This window comes from Lepidochelys kempii, chromosome 2 (assembly GCF_965140285.1).
Source record: "Lepidochelys kempii isolate rLepKem1 chromosome 2, rLepKem1.hap1, whole genome shotgun sequence".
Classification (NCBI taxonomy): Eukaryota; Metazoa; Chordata; order Testudines; family Cheloniidae; genus Lepidochelys; species Lepidochelys kempii.
Window position 1 is genome coordinate 258,371,570 of NC_136381.1, and position 15,784 is coordinate 258,387,353.

The 15,784-nt window shown below is 40.8% G+C and overlaps 1 protein-coding gene across 3 annotated transcripts in view; it reads right to left on the reverse strand.

Annotated features, from left to right (window-relative positions):
* The window catches only part of OXSR1 (oxidative stress responsive kinase 1), a 117,640-nt gene that overhangs the window by 17,227 nt on the left and 84,629 nt on the right, over positions 1–15,784 (reverse strand). For all 3 annotated transcript variants that reach the window (XM_073334693.2, XM_073334695.2, XM_073334696.2), the window contains 4 exons: positions 10,177–10,286; positions 6,430–6,531; positions 3,024–3,157; positions 1,498–1,546 (listed from right to left, as the gene is read on the reverse strand). In XM_073334693.2, coding sequence (XP_073190794.1) covers positions 1,498–1,546; positions 3,024–3,157; positions 6,430–6,531; positions 10,177–10,286 — 395 coding nt within the window. The remainder of the gene's footprint in view (positions 1–1,497; positions 1,547–3,023; positions 3,158–6,429; positions 6,532–10,176; positions 10,287–15,784) is intronic.

Genomic DNA, 15,784 nt, shown 5'->3' on the forward strand with positions numbered 1-15,784 from the left:
CGTTCTTTCTAAGAACATCTGCGAGATGTAACAAGAAGCAATCCACCATTCATTCCCTGGGACTGCAGTCAGAATTTCTCTAATATGCATGCTAATCCTATATAACTTTTCATCTGTGATAGATTTCCCACTGCAAAATGATATAGGATTAGCAAGCAAGAAGTGGTATACAAGAAACTTTGATTTTCCTTAAAATTCAACTGAATCACTGCAAAATCACTGCCCCCCCCCCCCACCTAAAAGGGTACCTTGACTTAAAGCCTAGAACAAGATAGAAAGAAATACTCTGCCCTGATCCAGTGACAGATTTAAGGTCTGGTATCTTGCAACCCACCCTTTGGGTCTAGAAATGGGAGTTTATACCATTTGGTATGGGAGACGCCCAGCTTTCAAAAGCATACAGCACTTGCTACTAGTTTTGGAGAGCCCTGAAACACTTGACCTTATTTATGGCATAATACAGTAGAACCTCAGATTTACAAACACCTCAGGTATGGAGGTTGTTCGTAACTCTGAACAAAACGTTATGGTTGTTCTTTCAAAAGTTTACAACTGAACATTGACTTAATACAGCTTTGAAACTTTACTACGAAGAAGAAAAATGCTGCTTTTAACCATCTTAATTTAAATGAAATAAGCACAAAAAGTTTCCTTATGTCAATTTTGTTTTAAACTTTCCCTTTATGTTTTTAGTAGTTTATGTTTAACACAGTACTGTACTTGTTTTTTTTTGGGTCTCTGCTGCTACCTGATTGTGTACTTCCAGTTCCAAATGAGATGTGTGGTTGACCAGTCAGTTCATAACTCTGGTGTTCATAACTCTGAGGGTTCTACTGTACACAGAAAGTCTCCCAGATTGTTTTCAGAGGTTTCTAAGATCTTAGTTAGATTTACTCCCTCTGAGACCTCATCTACACTTTTGCCAGCGTGTAGGGTACATGGAGCTACGTGAGATAGTGAAAGGCAGGCTGCATATACACTTACTGTGGAGTATAGCTACGCTTGGCAGTGAAAGGCTCTGGCAGAGGGGAGGCAGTGGGAAAAGTCTCCAGCTGAGCTGCTGGAGCCTTTCACCACTGCCTCCCTCTGCCAGAGCTCTTCTACTTTACTTGCCTAAGCAGTGCCTCACTGTCTACACAGCTACTTTATATCCGTGCTAGCTGGGCATGGAGTAGCTAACTCTCCACATCACTGCAAGTGTAGACATACTTTCAGTTGGCTTTAGAGGTGGAGGGGGAAAAAAAATAAACCCAATGGAAGATGTTAAAAACGCTCCAAGATTTTTAAATAGTCTCTATGAAACACATTTCTGTAACAGAATACATGATTTGATAGCATACAAAGGTTTTATTTCATTAATTTGCAACAAGCAGCTTAACTCAGAGTAGCACTGATGGTAAACAAAACAGCCATTCCAGCTCACACCAGTAAAGCCTTATACCGCCCCACATATTTCATGATACATAATATTTCCCTTCCATACAAGTTTTATCATACCTTTGCTTTTGTGAAAAATTTGTGTCTTAATAGCTCTGCTGCTGTTGGTCTATTAACAGAAGAGGGAGAAAAATAGTTATAATTGTTACTTTGAAATGTCAGGTTTCAGAGTAGCAGCCGTGTTAGTCTGTATCCGCAAAAAGAAAAGGAGGACTTGTGGCACCTTAGAGACGAACCAATTTATTAGAGCATAACCTTATTGAGCTACAGCTCACTTCACCGGATGCATACAGTGGAAAATATAGTGGGGAGATTTTATATACACAGAGAACATGAAACAATCTGTATGTTAACACCCATTGTTTCATGTTCTCTGTGTATATAAAATCTCCCCACTATATTTTCCACTGTATGCATCCGGTGAAGTGAGCTGTAGCTCACGAAAGCTTATGCTTTAATAAATTTGTTAGTCTCTAAGGTGCCACAAGTACTCCTTTTCTTTTTGAAATATAACTTATCCTTCCAAGCTGCTTGTCTCATTCACCGCAACCTGCCTACAACATGAAACTTTGCCACCTGTTTACCCACAACCCGAGACCCCGAGTCAGCTGGCACGGGCCAGCCATGGGTGTCTAGTTGCTATGTAGACATATCCAATAAGGACAGCAAAAGCAATGGCTCTTTTCCAGATGTGATGCACTGCAGTTCACACCTCTGCTTTCAGGCAGATGGTTACTAAATACTAATTGTGCATTAGGTTAGTTATCTTCAGAAAGTGACATATATAGACATTACACATTTAGGAGGTGCACTGATATACCTTTGGTTATCTGCTGGCTCCATTTAGCTGAAACTGGTTTGCGAGCTCTTGTAGATTGTTACTACCTTTGTTTTACTCATCTGCACATTTTCTAGCACAATGGGACCCTGACTGGGGCTTCACGCCCGTACCGTAGAATAAAGACAGAAATAATAATAAATTGGGAACTGCAACGCCATTTGCTTTCTTCCTCCCCCCGCCCCCTGCCAATCACACCCTTAACACTGAACAGATGATCACCTACTTGTAGTGAGAGGATGATTTAAAACTGCTGTATCGGGATATTTTAAAAGGATTTGCATGGATGAGAGAACATGTTATGGGACGTTTACCAATGTTTTATATAGCTGTCCTTAATAAATAGTCCTTATAACCAAATGAGTCAAGATTGCACTAAGAGCCTTCTTATATTTGCAAATTTAAAAACAATGTATATTTTAAAAGCTCCACAGGTAAATACACAGTTCACAACCTATAATTTCTGATGGGCAAAAAACACAGTGCAGCTTGAACCAGAAGCGAGACAAAAATTGCAATTAAGTCTCTGGGAGTACAATACTGAGCTAGTCAGAACCGGTTAATCAGAATGAAAGTTGTGTGTCTTGCCAGTCGTACACAGTATTGAACATTTATCCCTATTTATAAAAAATGACGATGGGCAGGAGAACTAATTGTCAGACACCAGGTCCTCTGCAATCATCTTGGCTCAAAGATTGCAGAGCTAACTAGGACAACTTTTATTTTTAAATTTTGGTGGTAGTTTTACCTTTTTTCAGGGTCTTTCTGTAGGCATGAGGAAATCATCTTTCTAAATGATTTCCCATACTTCTTCAGCATTTCTTTATCTTGGACGCCAGTCTCTAAAGAAGGTGGATCATTCTGTAGTGTCAGCATTAAAACCTGAAAGAATTAAATCCATTGGAAACATCTAGGAAGATCAAAAATTCTTAGAAGTCAGGTCTAGGGAACCCCACACATAGAGCAGCCTGATGCATTCTGGGGACACACATCTTTAACATGTTAGGAGTTGAGATACAGGCTTCAAATTGCAAGTAAGGTCAGATCAAGTTTTCAGGTCAGTCACGCCAGCATAATGCAGCCCCAAAGGGAAGAAAAGGGGCACAGCATTTCTGCCAATCATGTTCATTCTATAGACACTGGTCATATGAGACTTTAGATTCAAATGCTCGGTTCAGATTTCTTTGCAGATATCTTAGACTTGTGGGAAAGAGGGAGTTAGAAAGAAATATGGCTAATTATGAATGTAAAAAACCCCAAGGGTAATTCTCTCTCTCACACACACACACTCTCTCTCTCTCTCTCTCGCACTAAGTGAAGGATTTTTTCTATTCCACTCAACAAAACATTCTGAAGGGGAAAAAAAAAGATTATTCTTGCCACCATCTTACTCTGTCGCTTCGATACAGGTTGCACCAATTTTAGAAGAGGAACCAGCCTGCAGCATAATTTAAAGGTGTCCACTGTTCTAAAAATGCAGTGGTCCATCAATTCATACAGAATTATACAATCCAATGTAAATGGAGGTTAATATTCCCAAGTCACAAATATGAAAACATAATTACAACTTAAGTGACCTTTATAGTCCAGGATCTGAACTTGGAGTTTGAATATAGTAATCGTAGAACTGAGTGCAGACCACAAAACCTACTGTAAAATGCTTTTAAAATTTCATTATCACATAAGAAAGTATTATTGACAACATCATCTACTAAATCAGTGAATATTTGTCTCTTGCTTTGCAGACCAGGGGCATTGTTAACATGATCACTGACTGCATTTAAAACAACTCGGTTGTTCAAGGCTTTGTCTGCAAAGGAAAGTTGCACCAGTTTAACTTATTTCAGTTAAACTTGTGCAAACCTCTGGCTAGACTCTTATTTCAATTTAAGACAAGCTTAATTCAGGTTAGCGTCAGTCAATAAGAAATGTGCTTAAATTAAACCAAAATTTGATACTCAAACTGAAATTATAGGCCACAAAAGGCTTTGCACATGTTCAACTGAACAAGTTTAAAAACTGATTTAAATGAAACTGGTGCAACTTCTGTGCACAGACAAGGCATAAGGCAGGTCTCTTTTCAGACTATTTGTCAAACCCATTAAATTTTTCAGTTTTGAATAAAATATAATTGTTTTCTAGAAAACATGTTTGTTCCATTGATGCTAGCTGGTGAAAACCTACCTTTAATTCCTTAGCGATAATCAGAGTAAGTGGTTGCAATTTTTTGCAAGAATTTGAATAATATGCAACAGCAACACAAATCTAAAACACCCTATTTAAAAATCTGGAGTACATGAAACAAGTATTTGAAGAGAAAGGATAGGTCTTCTGCACAGCAAATATCTGACAAAACAATTACCATATTAGTCTGGAGTATGTCTGCATAGCAGTGAAGTCTCCAGGTCCCTTAACCCATAACGCTGTGTAGCAAGGAGACAGCTAGTACAGTCACAACACAGCAGACCCGCAATGAAGGGAATTTCCACCCCCTCCCGAGTCCATGTGCTCATTACCTCATTTACTAGAAACAGGTATGTCTGAATATAAGGGCATCTCAACATGTAGAAATAGGTCCTTATTTTCTGAATGTTGAAGTCTTAAAATCCATTGCATCCTATCAACTGAACCACTACGACAGGAGCTGGTTTTCCTTTTTTTAAAATAAAGGTTTTAATACTTAAATTTAAGCGAGGGGTAGAAAGATTTGATGTCTATTATAACAGGAGTTAAAGTATTTTATGTGGTTTAAGCAAGGTTTGTTTTATTCTTTTAATGGTAAAAACTGTGTCTGAATTCCGGATGGATGGATGGATGGATAGATAGATAAGGCTACGAGTCAGTCATGGAGCTCACAGATTCTGTGATTTTAAGAAACCTCTAACTTCCTCAAAATTCCACTAATTCAGCCCCAGGCAGCGGGGCTCAGACTTCAGAGTGAGCCCGAGCCCCATAGCCAAGCCCCACTGCCCGTAACTTATCTTTGCGGGGCCTCCTGTCGAGTAGGGCCCCAGCCAATTGCCCTGCTTGCTACCCCCTAACACTGGCCCTTTGTACATTTCTGCAATTTTATTGTTTATTGCCTGTGTCCCATCTGTGACTTTAAATAAAAATACACATGCCAAAATTTTAGCCATATTTTTATTTATATATATATATTATAAATAAATAAAAAATAGACAGATTTTTTTTTTTTTTTTTAAAGTAGCAGCATGGGGAAATCTGTCTCTCTTGCAGAATCTAAGGTTTTTGCAGGTGGCAGCAGGATAAAAATGGGATTCAAAAAATATCCTGCCCAGGGCTCTAGTTTAGAGCAACAACCCTCCCCAGGCTTCAGTGATGTGCCTTTAAAATGGAAACCTCTGAACTAAACCAACAAAAATACGATATTACACACAAATCCCAGCTCAGTCCCCATAGTTAAAACTCCCTCAAATAGATATCAGGCAGTTAGAGCTGACAAAAACATACGGTGAAACCTACTACCTCTCTGACAGAATGAACCCAATTACATTTCAGGAATACCCAAGGCTGATGCCCTCAATTCATTTTACACAGGCTACTGACCAGCCACCAGATAGCAACTTCCAGTCTCCAGCTGAGCTAACATTCAAACCAGGAGAAGAATGTAGAGCCTCTTACCTCTATTACTAATCCAATGAGGTATCCAAGCCCCCAGTTAAAAACTCACCTGGAACAACTGGTTCCAGATTTTATGAGTAGGTGAATAGAAGGTAGGAGAGGACTGATTATCTCCTTATCCAGGGGTCACTGGATGCCCTATAACCTTTGAACTGCTCGTTTTTCTACAGCTCTAAGAGAAAAGACTGCTATGCGGCTTTTAAAGGATCCAGGTGAGATATCGAGTACTACTCATGAGTATCTGCGCAGGGAAGGGTATAGATTTGAACAGTACTATTCTCTATTTTAAGCACAAACACAAAAAAGGAATGTAACGTTTAAAAGGACTTCCCCATAGAGATTATAAAATGCAATTCTGTGAGTCTGATGGTATTTTACAAATATAATCACAAAGGACAGGCAGCTCTTCGACAAGAGGAAAATTGGACTGACCACATTCTTTCAAATAACCTCAGGAAACACTGTTTAATACTGTTTTTTGTCACCACAAGTATTTGAAGATTACCACTCACCTTCATCGGTGGGTATTTGTGATAAGGAGCTGCCCCAGTAGCCAGTTCTATAGCAGTGATTCCAAAACTCCAGATGTCTGCCTTGAAGTCATAACCTCTGACCTGAAAAGTAACAAGATATTACTCTACATATTTTTCATTATCCCAACTACACCTCTGCCAGCAGGCTTTGAATGGAGCTTGTTAAATGTTTGCATCATTTCTTTACCCTCAAGGACTCTGAAAAACATCTTCCATTAACCTTCGCTGGCATGGCAATTACACCCAGGAAGGAACATGCCTTTCTTTACCTTTCAGTTCCTTCCTGGCTGCAAATCAGAAACCTTAGGTAGAGCAGTCATATCTGAGGAAGACCATATTTGTAGCTTGTACAAGAGTTTTCATATGCCACATTACCAATACAAAGGTTACATCAAGATGGCTACCAGGTATTGGATTCAACCAGGTTTTGGCTTCCATACCAATATGGAAAGTCGGACTGCTTTGGTATGATTGAAATAGTCATAGTAAGGGGATTAATAGACATATGACTGTTTTTGGAGCTGTGCCTAACCAGCTACTTTGTTAAACTAACTGCAATCACGTCCAGTCCTGAAACAGGTTAGCACTCTGCTCTTCGCACTTGGAAGTCCGTGCCAGCCTGGAGTTGAGCCAGGCCACTGACAAACTCCTCATTCCTGCTTATAGAGGCCCATTGCTGACATTTAATATTTTGCTTTCCATTAGATTGTCTTTTGGTTTAATGGGTATTAGTTTCCACATTAGATGGGCAGATTTGTTCACTAAAGCCATATAGCACTTAAACCTCCACTATGCAAAGAAAAAAAAATTCATATGCCAATAAGCCTTTTTCCTCATTAATATTACCTAGTGTTTTGGCATCTGAAATGGAAAATTTACTTTATCCACTGAAGGGAAGAGACACTGTGTACTAACTTTAATGAGAACTACAAACCACAAGTGTTTTGCCAAAATGAAATTTTTCGCGTTTCCTGCTCTCAAGACAAATGGGAGAAGACTGCTAGAGCTGAGTCAGTGCAAATTTAATACCACTATTGCACTAGGTAAGTTAACAGTTAGTTTAGGAGAAGACACTAATTCTGCTGAAGCTAAAAGTTTTGCACAAACTACCTGTGAGGAACAAGACTATTGTTGCATTTTGAAGAACACTTCCAGATTTCAATTTATGGTTCATCTTGTTCTATATTCATATGGTTAAATTAAATTTGATAAGTTTACTATCCTTCGTTTACCTTGTACTAGTTCCTTAAGTTCTGAAGGCAATTTTCTTTTTGTCCATCTCTAGACACTCCATATCTAGCCTACCTGGGATACTCCAGTTTGATGGGATTTAAGTGAGAGAAACCGCTAGAAGTGATCTCCTTTTACTATGTAAACTTGGCTTTCTTGTATTTACATGATTATATTAGTAGAGAAAAAAAATCTGTAAAGTTTAATAAAATTAAGTTGCATCACACTGTACGTAGCTCAACAATGCTGGAGAATAAATTTAAACTATAATCAAAGACAAAAAACAACACTGAAGCACAGTGTTAGTCTTGTAGTAGGTGCATAAATACATCAATAATTTTCTACCGCCTAATCTATAGCTTCCAATTACAGTACAAAATCCTGCTTGTAAATTGAAGTCATCAGGGAAGTTTTCAAATTCCTATAAATTAGTTTAATATAGCTAATGGCTACCCAAAGAGAAAACAGCTCTTCACCTGAATTTTGATCCAGAATATACCAATAACCTTAATTTGTTTATACTTTATGGATTTAGATCAATGACATTTACCTCTTCAATTTGTGCCAAAAGTTGTTTTCCAGTCAAAATGTGCATAGCATTTAGAGAGATAATGGTGGGATAGGGAAGTTTATCCCAAAATTAAGACATGGACTTGGGTCAAAAATTCTTTGATATCTACCTTTTCTATTTATTTATAACTCAACATATAATTGGCTCACAGCAACACCTGCTGGAAGAGAATGGGATGGTATAAACAGCCTTTCAAAATAATTTCTTGTAATAATTCCACACTCACAGTCCTTACGAACTCTTGTATCCCCAGAACATCTGTCTCAATAGAAAATACTAGATATATTTATAATTAAGTCTTTTCATTTTAGTTACATTTCCCTCCTGGTTAAAGATCTTTATAACAACTTTATCCGTTCAGCTTTCCCCTTTCTTTGATCAGTTGGTTTTTCATTGATCTAATCCCCTCTCCTCTTTAGTCACAGACATTCTGGACACGATCAGCCTGGAGAAGTCCAATACAGCCCAGCTCAGTACTGCAACATCATAGAATCATAGGACAGGAAGGGACTTTGAGAGGTCACCTAGTCCAGTCCCCTGCACTCATGGAAGGATTAAGAATTATCTAGACCAGAGGTGGGCAAACTACGGCCTGTGGGCCACATCCGGCCCAAAGGACCGCCCTGCCCAGCCCCAGAGCTCCTTGCCCAGGAGACTAGCCCCCGGACCCTCCCCCGCAGCCTTACCTCACTGTGCCTTTGGCGCAATGCTCTGGGCAGCGTGGCTGCAGAGCCCGGCCTGATCTGGTACTCTGTGCTGCGCGGCTGCCTGTCCCGGGGGGTGGGGTGGGGGGCGGGTCAGGATGGAGAGGAGGGGTTGGATGGGGTGGAGGAGGCAGTCGGGGCAGGGGTTCCAGGGGTAGTCAGGGGACTGGGTGTGGTGGGGGGGGTGGATGAGGCAGGGGTCCGGGAGGGCAGTCAGGAAGGAGGGGGGGGTTGGATGGGGCAGTTAGGGGCGGGGGGTTCCGGGGCAGTCACAGGACCAAGAACAGGGGGGGTGGACGGGGCAGGAGTCCCGGGGCGGGGGGGGGGCATCATGGGGTGAGAAGCAGGTGGTGGGGGGGGTTGGATAGGGCCAGACCATGCCTGGCTGTTGGGGGAGGCACAGCCTCCCCTAACCAGCCCTCCATACAATTTCCGAAATCCAATGCAGCCCTCAGGCCAAAAAGTTTGCCGGCCCCAATCTAGACCATCTCTGACAGGTGTTTGTCTACCCTGCTGCTCTATCCCTTGTGCCTCCATTTACATAAGGCAACAAGAGCAGACACCACTTCCATTCCCAGCTGATTAGCAGGTCAAGGAAGGAAAGAGAACCCAACACCCTAGAGGCAGCCATTCCTTTCCAAGGGATACAAATGCTAACTAAGACTTCAGTAGGGGTGAAAAATTCGGCAGGATAATGAATCGTTCCCCCGATCCCATCTCCCAACCCCCAGTTCTCCTCCACACTAGTTACTGACATTTACATTTGTTTTGCCTTGTTGGGAGTAGTCTGCACTGCATGTTTAAGGAGAAAACATTCTCTTATCCCTCCCATCATCCCCAATATCCTCCATTTTAATGGAGCAAGTAGCTCCACTGAAACAAACTCTGACAACGGTTGCTGCTTAAGAACAATCTTGGATCTCGAGTAGCCTTTTTTCAGAGGCTAGTTGGGATGACAAAGGGTGCTAGAGAAAAACCTAACACATAGAAGGGCCTGAAATTGTGAGTGCTCAAAGCGCTCTGAAATTTTAGAGAAAGGAGCCTGTACTATACTGAGCAGTATGACTATTAAGCTGTCCTCTGGGACCCTCAGAAAGCCACAGTGGGTGGTATGAGGGCTGAGCCACCACAGTGACCAAAGTTTTCATAAACAAACTTCAATGACTTAGCTCGCTTGCCATGTACAATTTTCTAATAAGACACTACCAATTAAACAGTTACCTGTTCCATGACTTCTGGTGCCATCCAGCAAGGGGTGCCCACAAAGGTTTTCCTCACTTTATTTCTGGTAATATCACCACCAGTGGCTAAAAATGCACTAACACCGAAGTCTGAAATAGCAAAAAAAGCCTACAGTGAAGAAAACATCCTGAACATGAAAAAAAAACCAAAACCACAAGAAATCTCAGCTATGCAGCTGATGGTCATGTTTCACATGGGGAAGTTTCTGAAGGACTAAGAATGATCGACTAAGGCAAATTAGTCCTTTGACAATGTCCATAACCATGGATACTATTCAATTATATCAAAGAGGTGTGAAGTGCAGTCCACAGGAAGGACAGAATCCTAATTTTAACAATGGTTTTTGGGGCAGGGTACGAAGGAAGGACTACATACACACTCAACGCACAGCAGATCTCCCACTGACATCAGTGGGAAGTTCGCACAGAGACCAAGGAGAAAATGGTCATTATGTAGTAAGAAACAATAAGAGTTCAGTTAAGTGAGTTACTGTCTCCTTTAGCAACATCCTGGACTTTTATGATCAAAGGCTGGTCTTTCCTCTTCCTCCGCCACAACTCTTTTTTAGTTTCTCTTTTCTTTCAGTATCTGCATCAGTCTTTTCTTCTCTCTGCAGTAACTCCCCACCCACACAGGTTTTACTCACCTCCTTCCCTATCCCATCAGCTAAAATGATTAGCAATAAATGTTCATGTTAATCCCAAAGCTTAACAACAAGCCTAACAACAATGTAAATATCCCAATCAGAAGAGCAGAGGGCAGGCAGGGAGCTCACATCTATCTACCGTCTCACTGACAGATGTAACTCACTTTAGTCCCAAAGTCACCTGCACTCTAACATGAAGAATGTGTCCCATCACTTTTATTTTGCATATAGATAGTTTTCCAACAATAAACAGTTGAAGCTGAAATTATGGAAAGTTGTTTATACTCAAGGGATGAATCCCACAGGATTTTAGGCTTCCTGAAATAATTTGCATCCCTCATTTAGGTCAGCCAAGTTGAGAGATACCACTCAGCCATTATTTCATTCTGTTTGCAGCCTCAGGAAGACAACATTGCACTGATTAGCGCTCTACTCATTAGGAAGACTCTACACCAGAATTAGAGCGGGAGAGTTAGGTGTTTAAATAAAGGATTAGAACTGGTAAAATGTGAGAAGTGTCACGTGGACCACAACTGTTTCATGCAGGTGGGATGGGAAACACCTTAGTTTTCAATACTGTGCTACCAAGTGAAGTATATTCGGTCAATGACCCATGACTAGGTCACACAACACTTTAATTGGGTACCTGAAGTTCACAAGCTATTACTAATCAATGACAAAAAAGTGCTAAAGTTACTGGAATCAAGAATTGTAACTGTTTCCCACTGAAGTAGGAGGCTATGCAGAGGCAATTTGGGACTGGATGTTGATATCTCCATTGTATTAGTGCTTTAAATAAGTCCTCCCCCGCCACTGTGGTCCAGCCTGAACTAGAATTCCTTTGTCAAGCTGAAACATGAGGAATACCTTATTCAAGAAGTACCTCACAATACTACTGTTCTAGTTATTAATTAAATCATGCTTTTAAAGGAAGTTTAAGCCGAGCTTGCAATCACAAAGGTGACATTTTGTGCAACAGATACTGGTGCGGTACAGTGAGTTCATGAAAAGTGACGCTGCCATGCAGGAACGAAGTGTGATACAAGCTCTCTGCTCAGAGTGAGAGGAGCACTTTATAAACAGACATGGTAACACAACAGTCACTGGTCCAAGAGGGAGCCAGGGAGAATTTTTTCATGGGAGGCTTTGAGTGTATGGGCAGAGTAAAGGAAGAGAAAATAACCACAGAAGATGGGAAAGAAATCCTGGCAAGACTGTCCTGATTTGTGCCTCATATCAATGGAAAGATCAAATCAAAATTACCAAAAAATTCAACTGATAATTCTATAAGGTTGCATTTTTTTTTTAAAAGTCTTCTCCAAGTCCTCACCCCTACTCACTTCCATTTATTCCATAATGCCCCAAAATGCCAATATTCTACTCAGACTGCAGTGCTGGATTGCTGAAGGGGACAGGTCTTGCTGGCTGATGGCTCCAGATGTAACCTCTCTAGCTGATAGTTGGTCGTCCCAGATACAATCTGCACTATTTTGTATATAGGCACATTTACACATACAGAGACAGACTTCCTCCAAGCCCTACATACACTTTGGATATCTGGTACCACACCTGCATTAAGCTCCCTTTAGCCCAAAGAATCCCAAATTATTTGACAAACTGGTGTACAAATGATGGGCCTGACTTGCAAGCTCCGACTATGCGAGATTCCAAGTAACTTCAGAGCGAGTGCATGTAGGCTTGGAGGATGAGAACCTAAACACAGAATTATTTCACCCACCAGCGAAGGGCAACCAATCATTTCAGACCTGAACAAACAGCACATGGAAGCAATCGCTGACAGTATAATAGAGGAATTGAAAGAGACCATACCCAATTGTAACTACAGGAAGATTTTTTTCCAGGCAAAACAGTTACCACATAACACCAAGGTTAACAACCATACTCCTATAAAAAGTGACATCTGTTTCATATTCACAAGTTGTCAGGATATGGAGTTCAAGTCTCATTCTGAAGACTGCCCCTCCAGCAGCAGTGCCCTCTAGTGTACAGATTCAGCAAAGACTCTAAGGAAAGAGCACCACCTTCTCCAGGAGCCTTATTCTAGTCAATCGTAGAATAAGACGACACCCAGTTAAATTAAAGGCACGAACATTAGACTGAAAAGTAAACACTTAACACAATACAAAATTAACCTAACTCACTACAATTAGAAGTGAGAGAACAAGAGCTTTGCAGGATTCAGAAAAGGACTGGCCATTTATATGAGCAACAACATCCATGTGTCTATTCATTAGGATAAGTTTTTCTAAAAAAGGACAAACTCACACTTCAGGCCCTAAAGCCACTACTACCAGTTGAGGATTCTGCCTCTATTTATGGCTATTTCATACTTGTTTGTTTGTCATTTTTTGCACCGTCCTCTGAAGAATCTGGTACTGAATAAAGGTCTAGATGGACCATTACCCTGATCCTGTAAAACAGTCCCTGTGTTTCTACAGAATCACCAAAGGTGCAGTGTCAAAGTTTTCCTTTGAGGCCTCCCATCCAAGTATTGACTAGTTTCATTCCTGATTAACTTGTAAGATCTAATGAGGTTCCAAAACAAGGTTTTCTAAAATTAGGTGTATTTAGCTGAAGCCTCAGAATTTGTTTAGATAGAAATCATCCTAGTCATTTCAGGTAAAAATGTTCCAGCATCAAAAATAAAAAAGTCGTTTAATAGCACACACACCACATTTCAGAAAAAGTAAGAATTTTATAAATTCTATCTTGGAATTCTGACAATAAATCCCTTGAGCTCTGCATTTGTCTTGAGGTCACCAGAAAGCCTTGGTGGAATTAAATTGTAGTCCATTACATGGCTGATTTAGTCAATGGTTTTCCAATCCATTTACCGATTTCCAATTTTCTGAAATAGCCCACTGTAACAGTGTGCACTAATGCTTTAAAAAAAGAGGCCTGTTATGTCAATATTTGTAAAAAGCTAAATAAAATGCTGCCCACAAGTTTAAACTTTATTCTTATTGCTGAGGTAGAAGCAGGGAAGCAGCAGTATCATTACACCAGGGTTGGTTCCCCTAACACAGGCTTATGACTGGATTTGTCTGCCGGTATCAAACATGTTGAGAAGGGATGAAATGGAACTTAAGAAATGTTTTCATCAGATAAAATTTTCTAAACTCTGGGAACGTGCATAAAATGTCACAGAATCAGAGGTGCCCTGATAGACAGATACAAAGGACAGATGTAAGGGACAAGATGCATAGTTCTGTGAGTTTGTGCTTTTTTAGAAGAAGGGCAAGTCTAGGCTGCTCATTTCTCCTTTGATTTTAAGTAGTGCTGCTTTTGTGATGAAGAAGTGAATCTGTACAGCTGAAAGTTGCATTCCCAGTTTATTTATTTACACACCTGGATAAATAAGGTCTTCTCCATGCACAGGCCCCCCGTGCCACCTGTGCCATCCATAAATAACCTACTAAGACTCCATAGTCAAGAAAATGCTTAACCAAAGACATGGATCTTCCACTATGAAGGTCAGAAAAGTTGAGCTTCAGAAAGCTCTCTGGCAACCCCCAAAAGCTCAACTTTTCTGACCTTCATAGCTGAAGATCCATCTTTTGGACAAGCATTTTCATGACTACGGAGCTGTAGCAAATGCAACAGTTCACTGCCATTCACTGAAAAACAAAAACTGGATGGGGAGGCACAAGAACTCCCATACAGTAAATGTCAGCAAAAGACTGTAATATTCAGTCCTGGAAGAAGGTGTCCCTAAGGAAGCTTGTTCCCAAACCATGTAGAGTATTGGAAGTTAAGCCAACGTGAACTGTTCTGGCAATGAATGGTAAGTGAATATATTATTTATTGCTGGCATTACCTCACTCTACCAGATCCTGCATAAACTGAACCTACACAGTCTGAAAGGTCTTTAGTAGATTTCACTCAGGTGGCCTAATGGCTGTAAGAGACCTGGGTTGCTGTAAACGGGTCTATATTAAGGAGAAGTCAAAATCTGTCCACTAATTGCTGTCTAATCAGTGGTACGGGCTACCACTGCTCTTGAGGAATCCAGATGTGATTTAGTGGTCCGAGAGTGCTCCAAAGATTCCAAAATTCTGGCAATGACCCCTCTTGCAAGTCATAATCCAAATCTCAAGTACTTCTGGGATCTGTGGATAAAACTAACTGTGAAGACCATTTCTCTCCATCTGTTCAGGTGCTTCTGTGGAAGCAGTATTGGAATTAGCCCAGTCAGACAGATCTAATCAATAATATTGCAGCAAGATATGTTGAACGTGTTATGCAGAAGTGGGTGAAGTAATATCTATTATTGGACCAACTTCTGTGGGTCAGAAATACAAGCTTATATGGAGCTCACTGCTAAATACAAGGTGGAATAGATTGTTTAGCAAAAATAGTTAACACATTTCAAGGGACCATTCAAGGCAAAGTGACTAGTCAGAAAGAGGAAGGGGGAGAGTAGAGTAGCTGGAAGGGGTTGTTAGTGGGTTACAGACTGTTGCAATAAACCATAAATCCAGTGTCTCCATTCAATCCATGATTTTTAGTGTCTAGCAAATTTACGAATTTAAGTTCCCGGGCTCATCTATTGGAAATGTTGTGGAGATTTCCTTTGAGGAGGAGGACTGAGCAGTCAGATACAGAGTGACCACTTTGTGTAAAGTGTTCACCCACAGGTGATATATGTTTTTGTCTTATCTTTGTCCTGTGTGAGTTCATTCAAGAGCATAGTGATTGTCTGGTTATTGGGGCATTTAGTGCACTGGATGTGGTACACCACATACTGTGATGGGGGCAGGGAGGGAGCATTAGAATCATAGAATATCAGGGTTGGAAGGGACCTCAGGAGGTCATCTAGTCCAACCCCCTGCTCAAAGCAGGACCAATCTCCAACTAAATCAATCATTACCCAGATCCATTCCCACGCCTGGCCCTATCTGCCAGCCCCTCTCCCAGCTG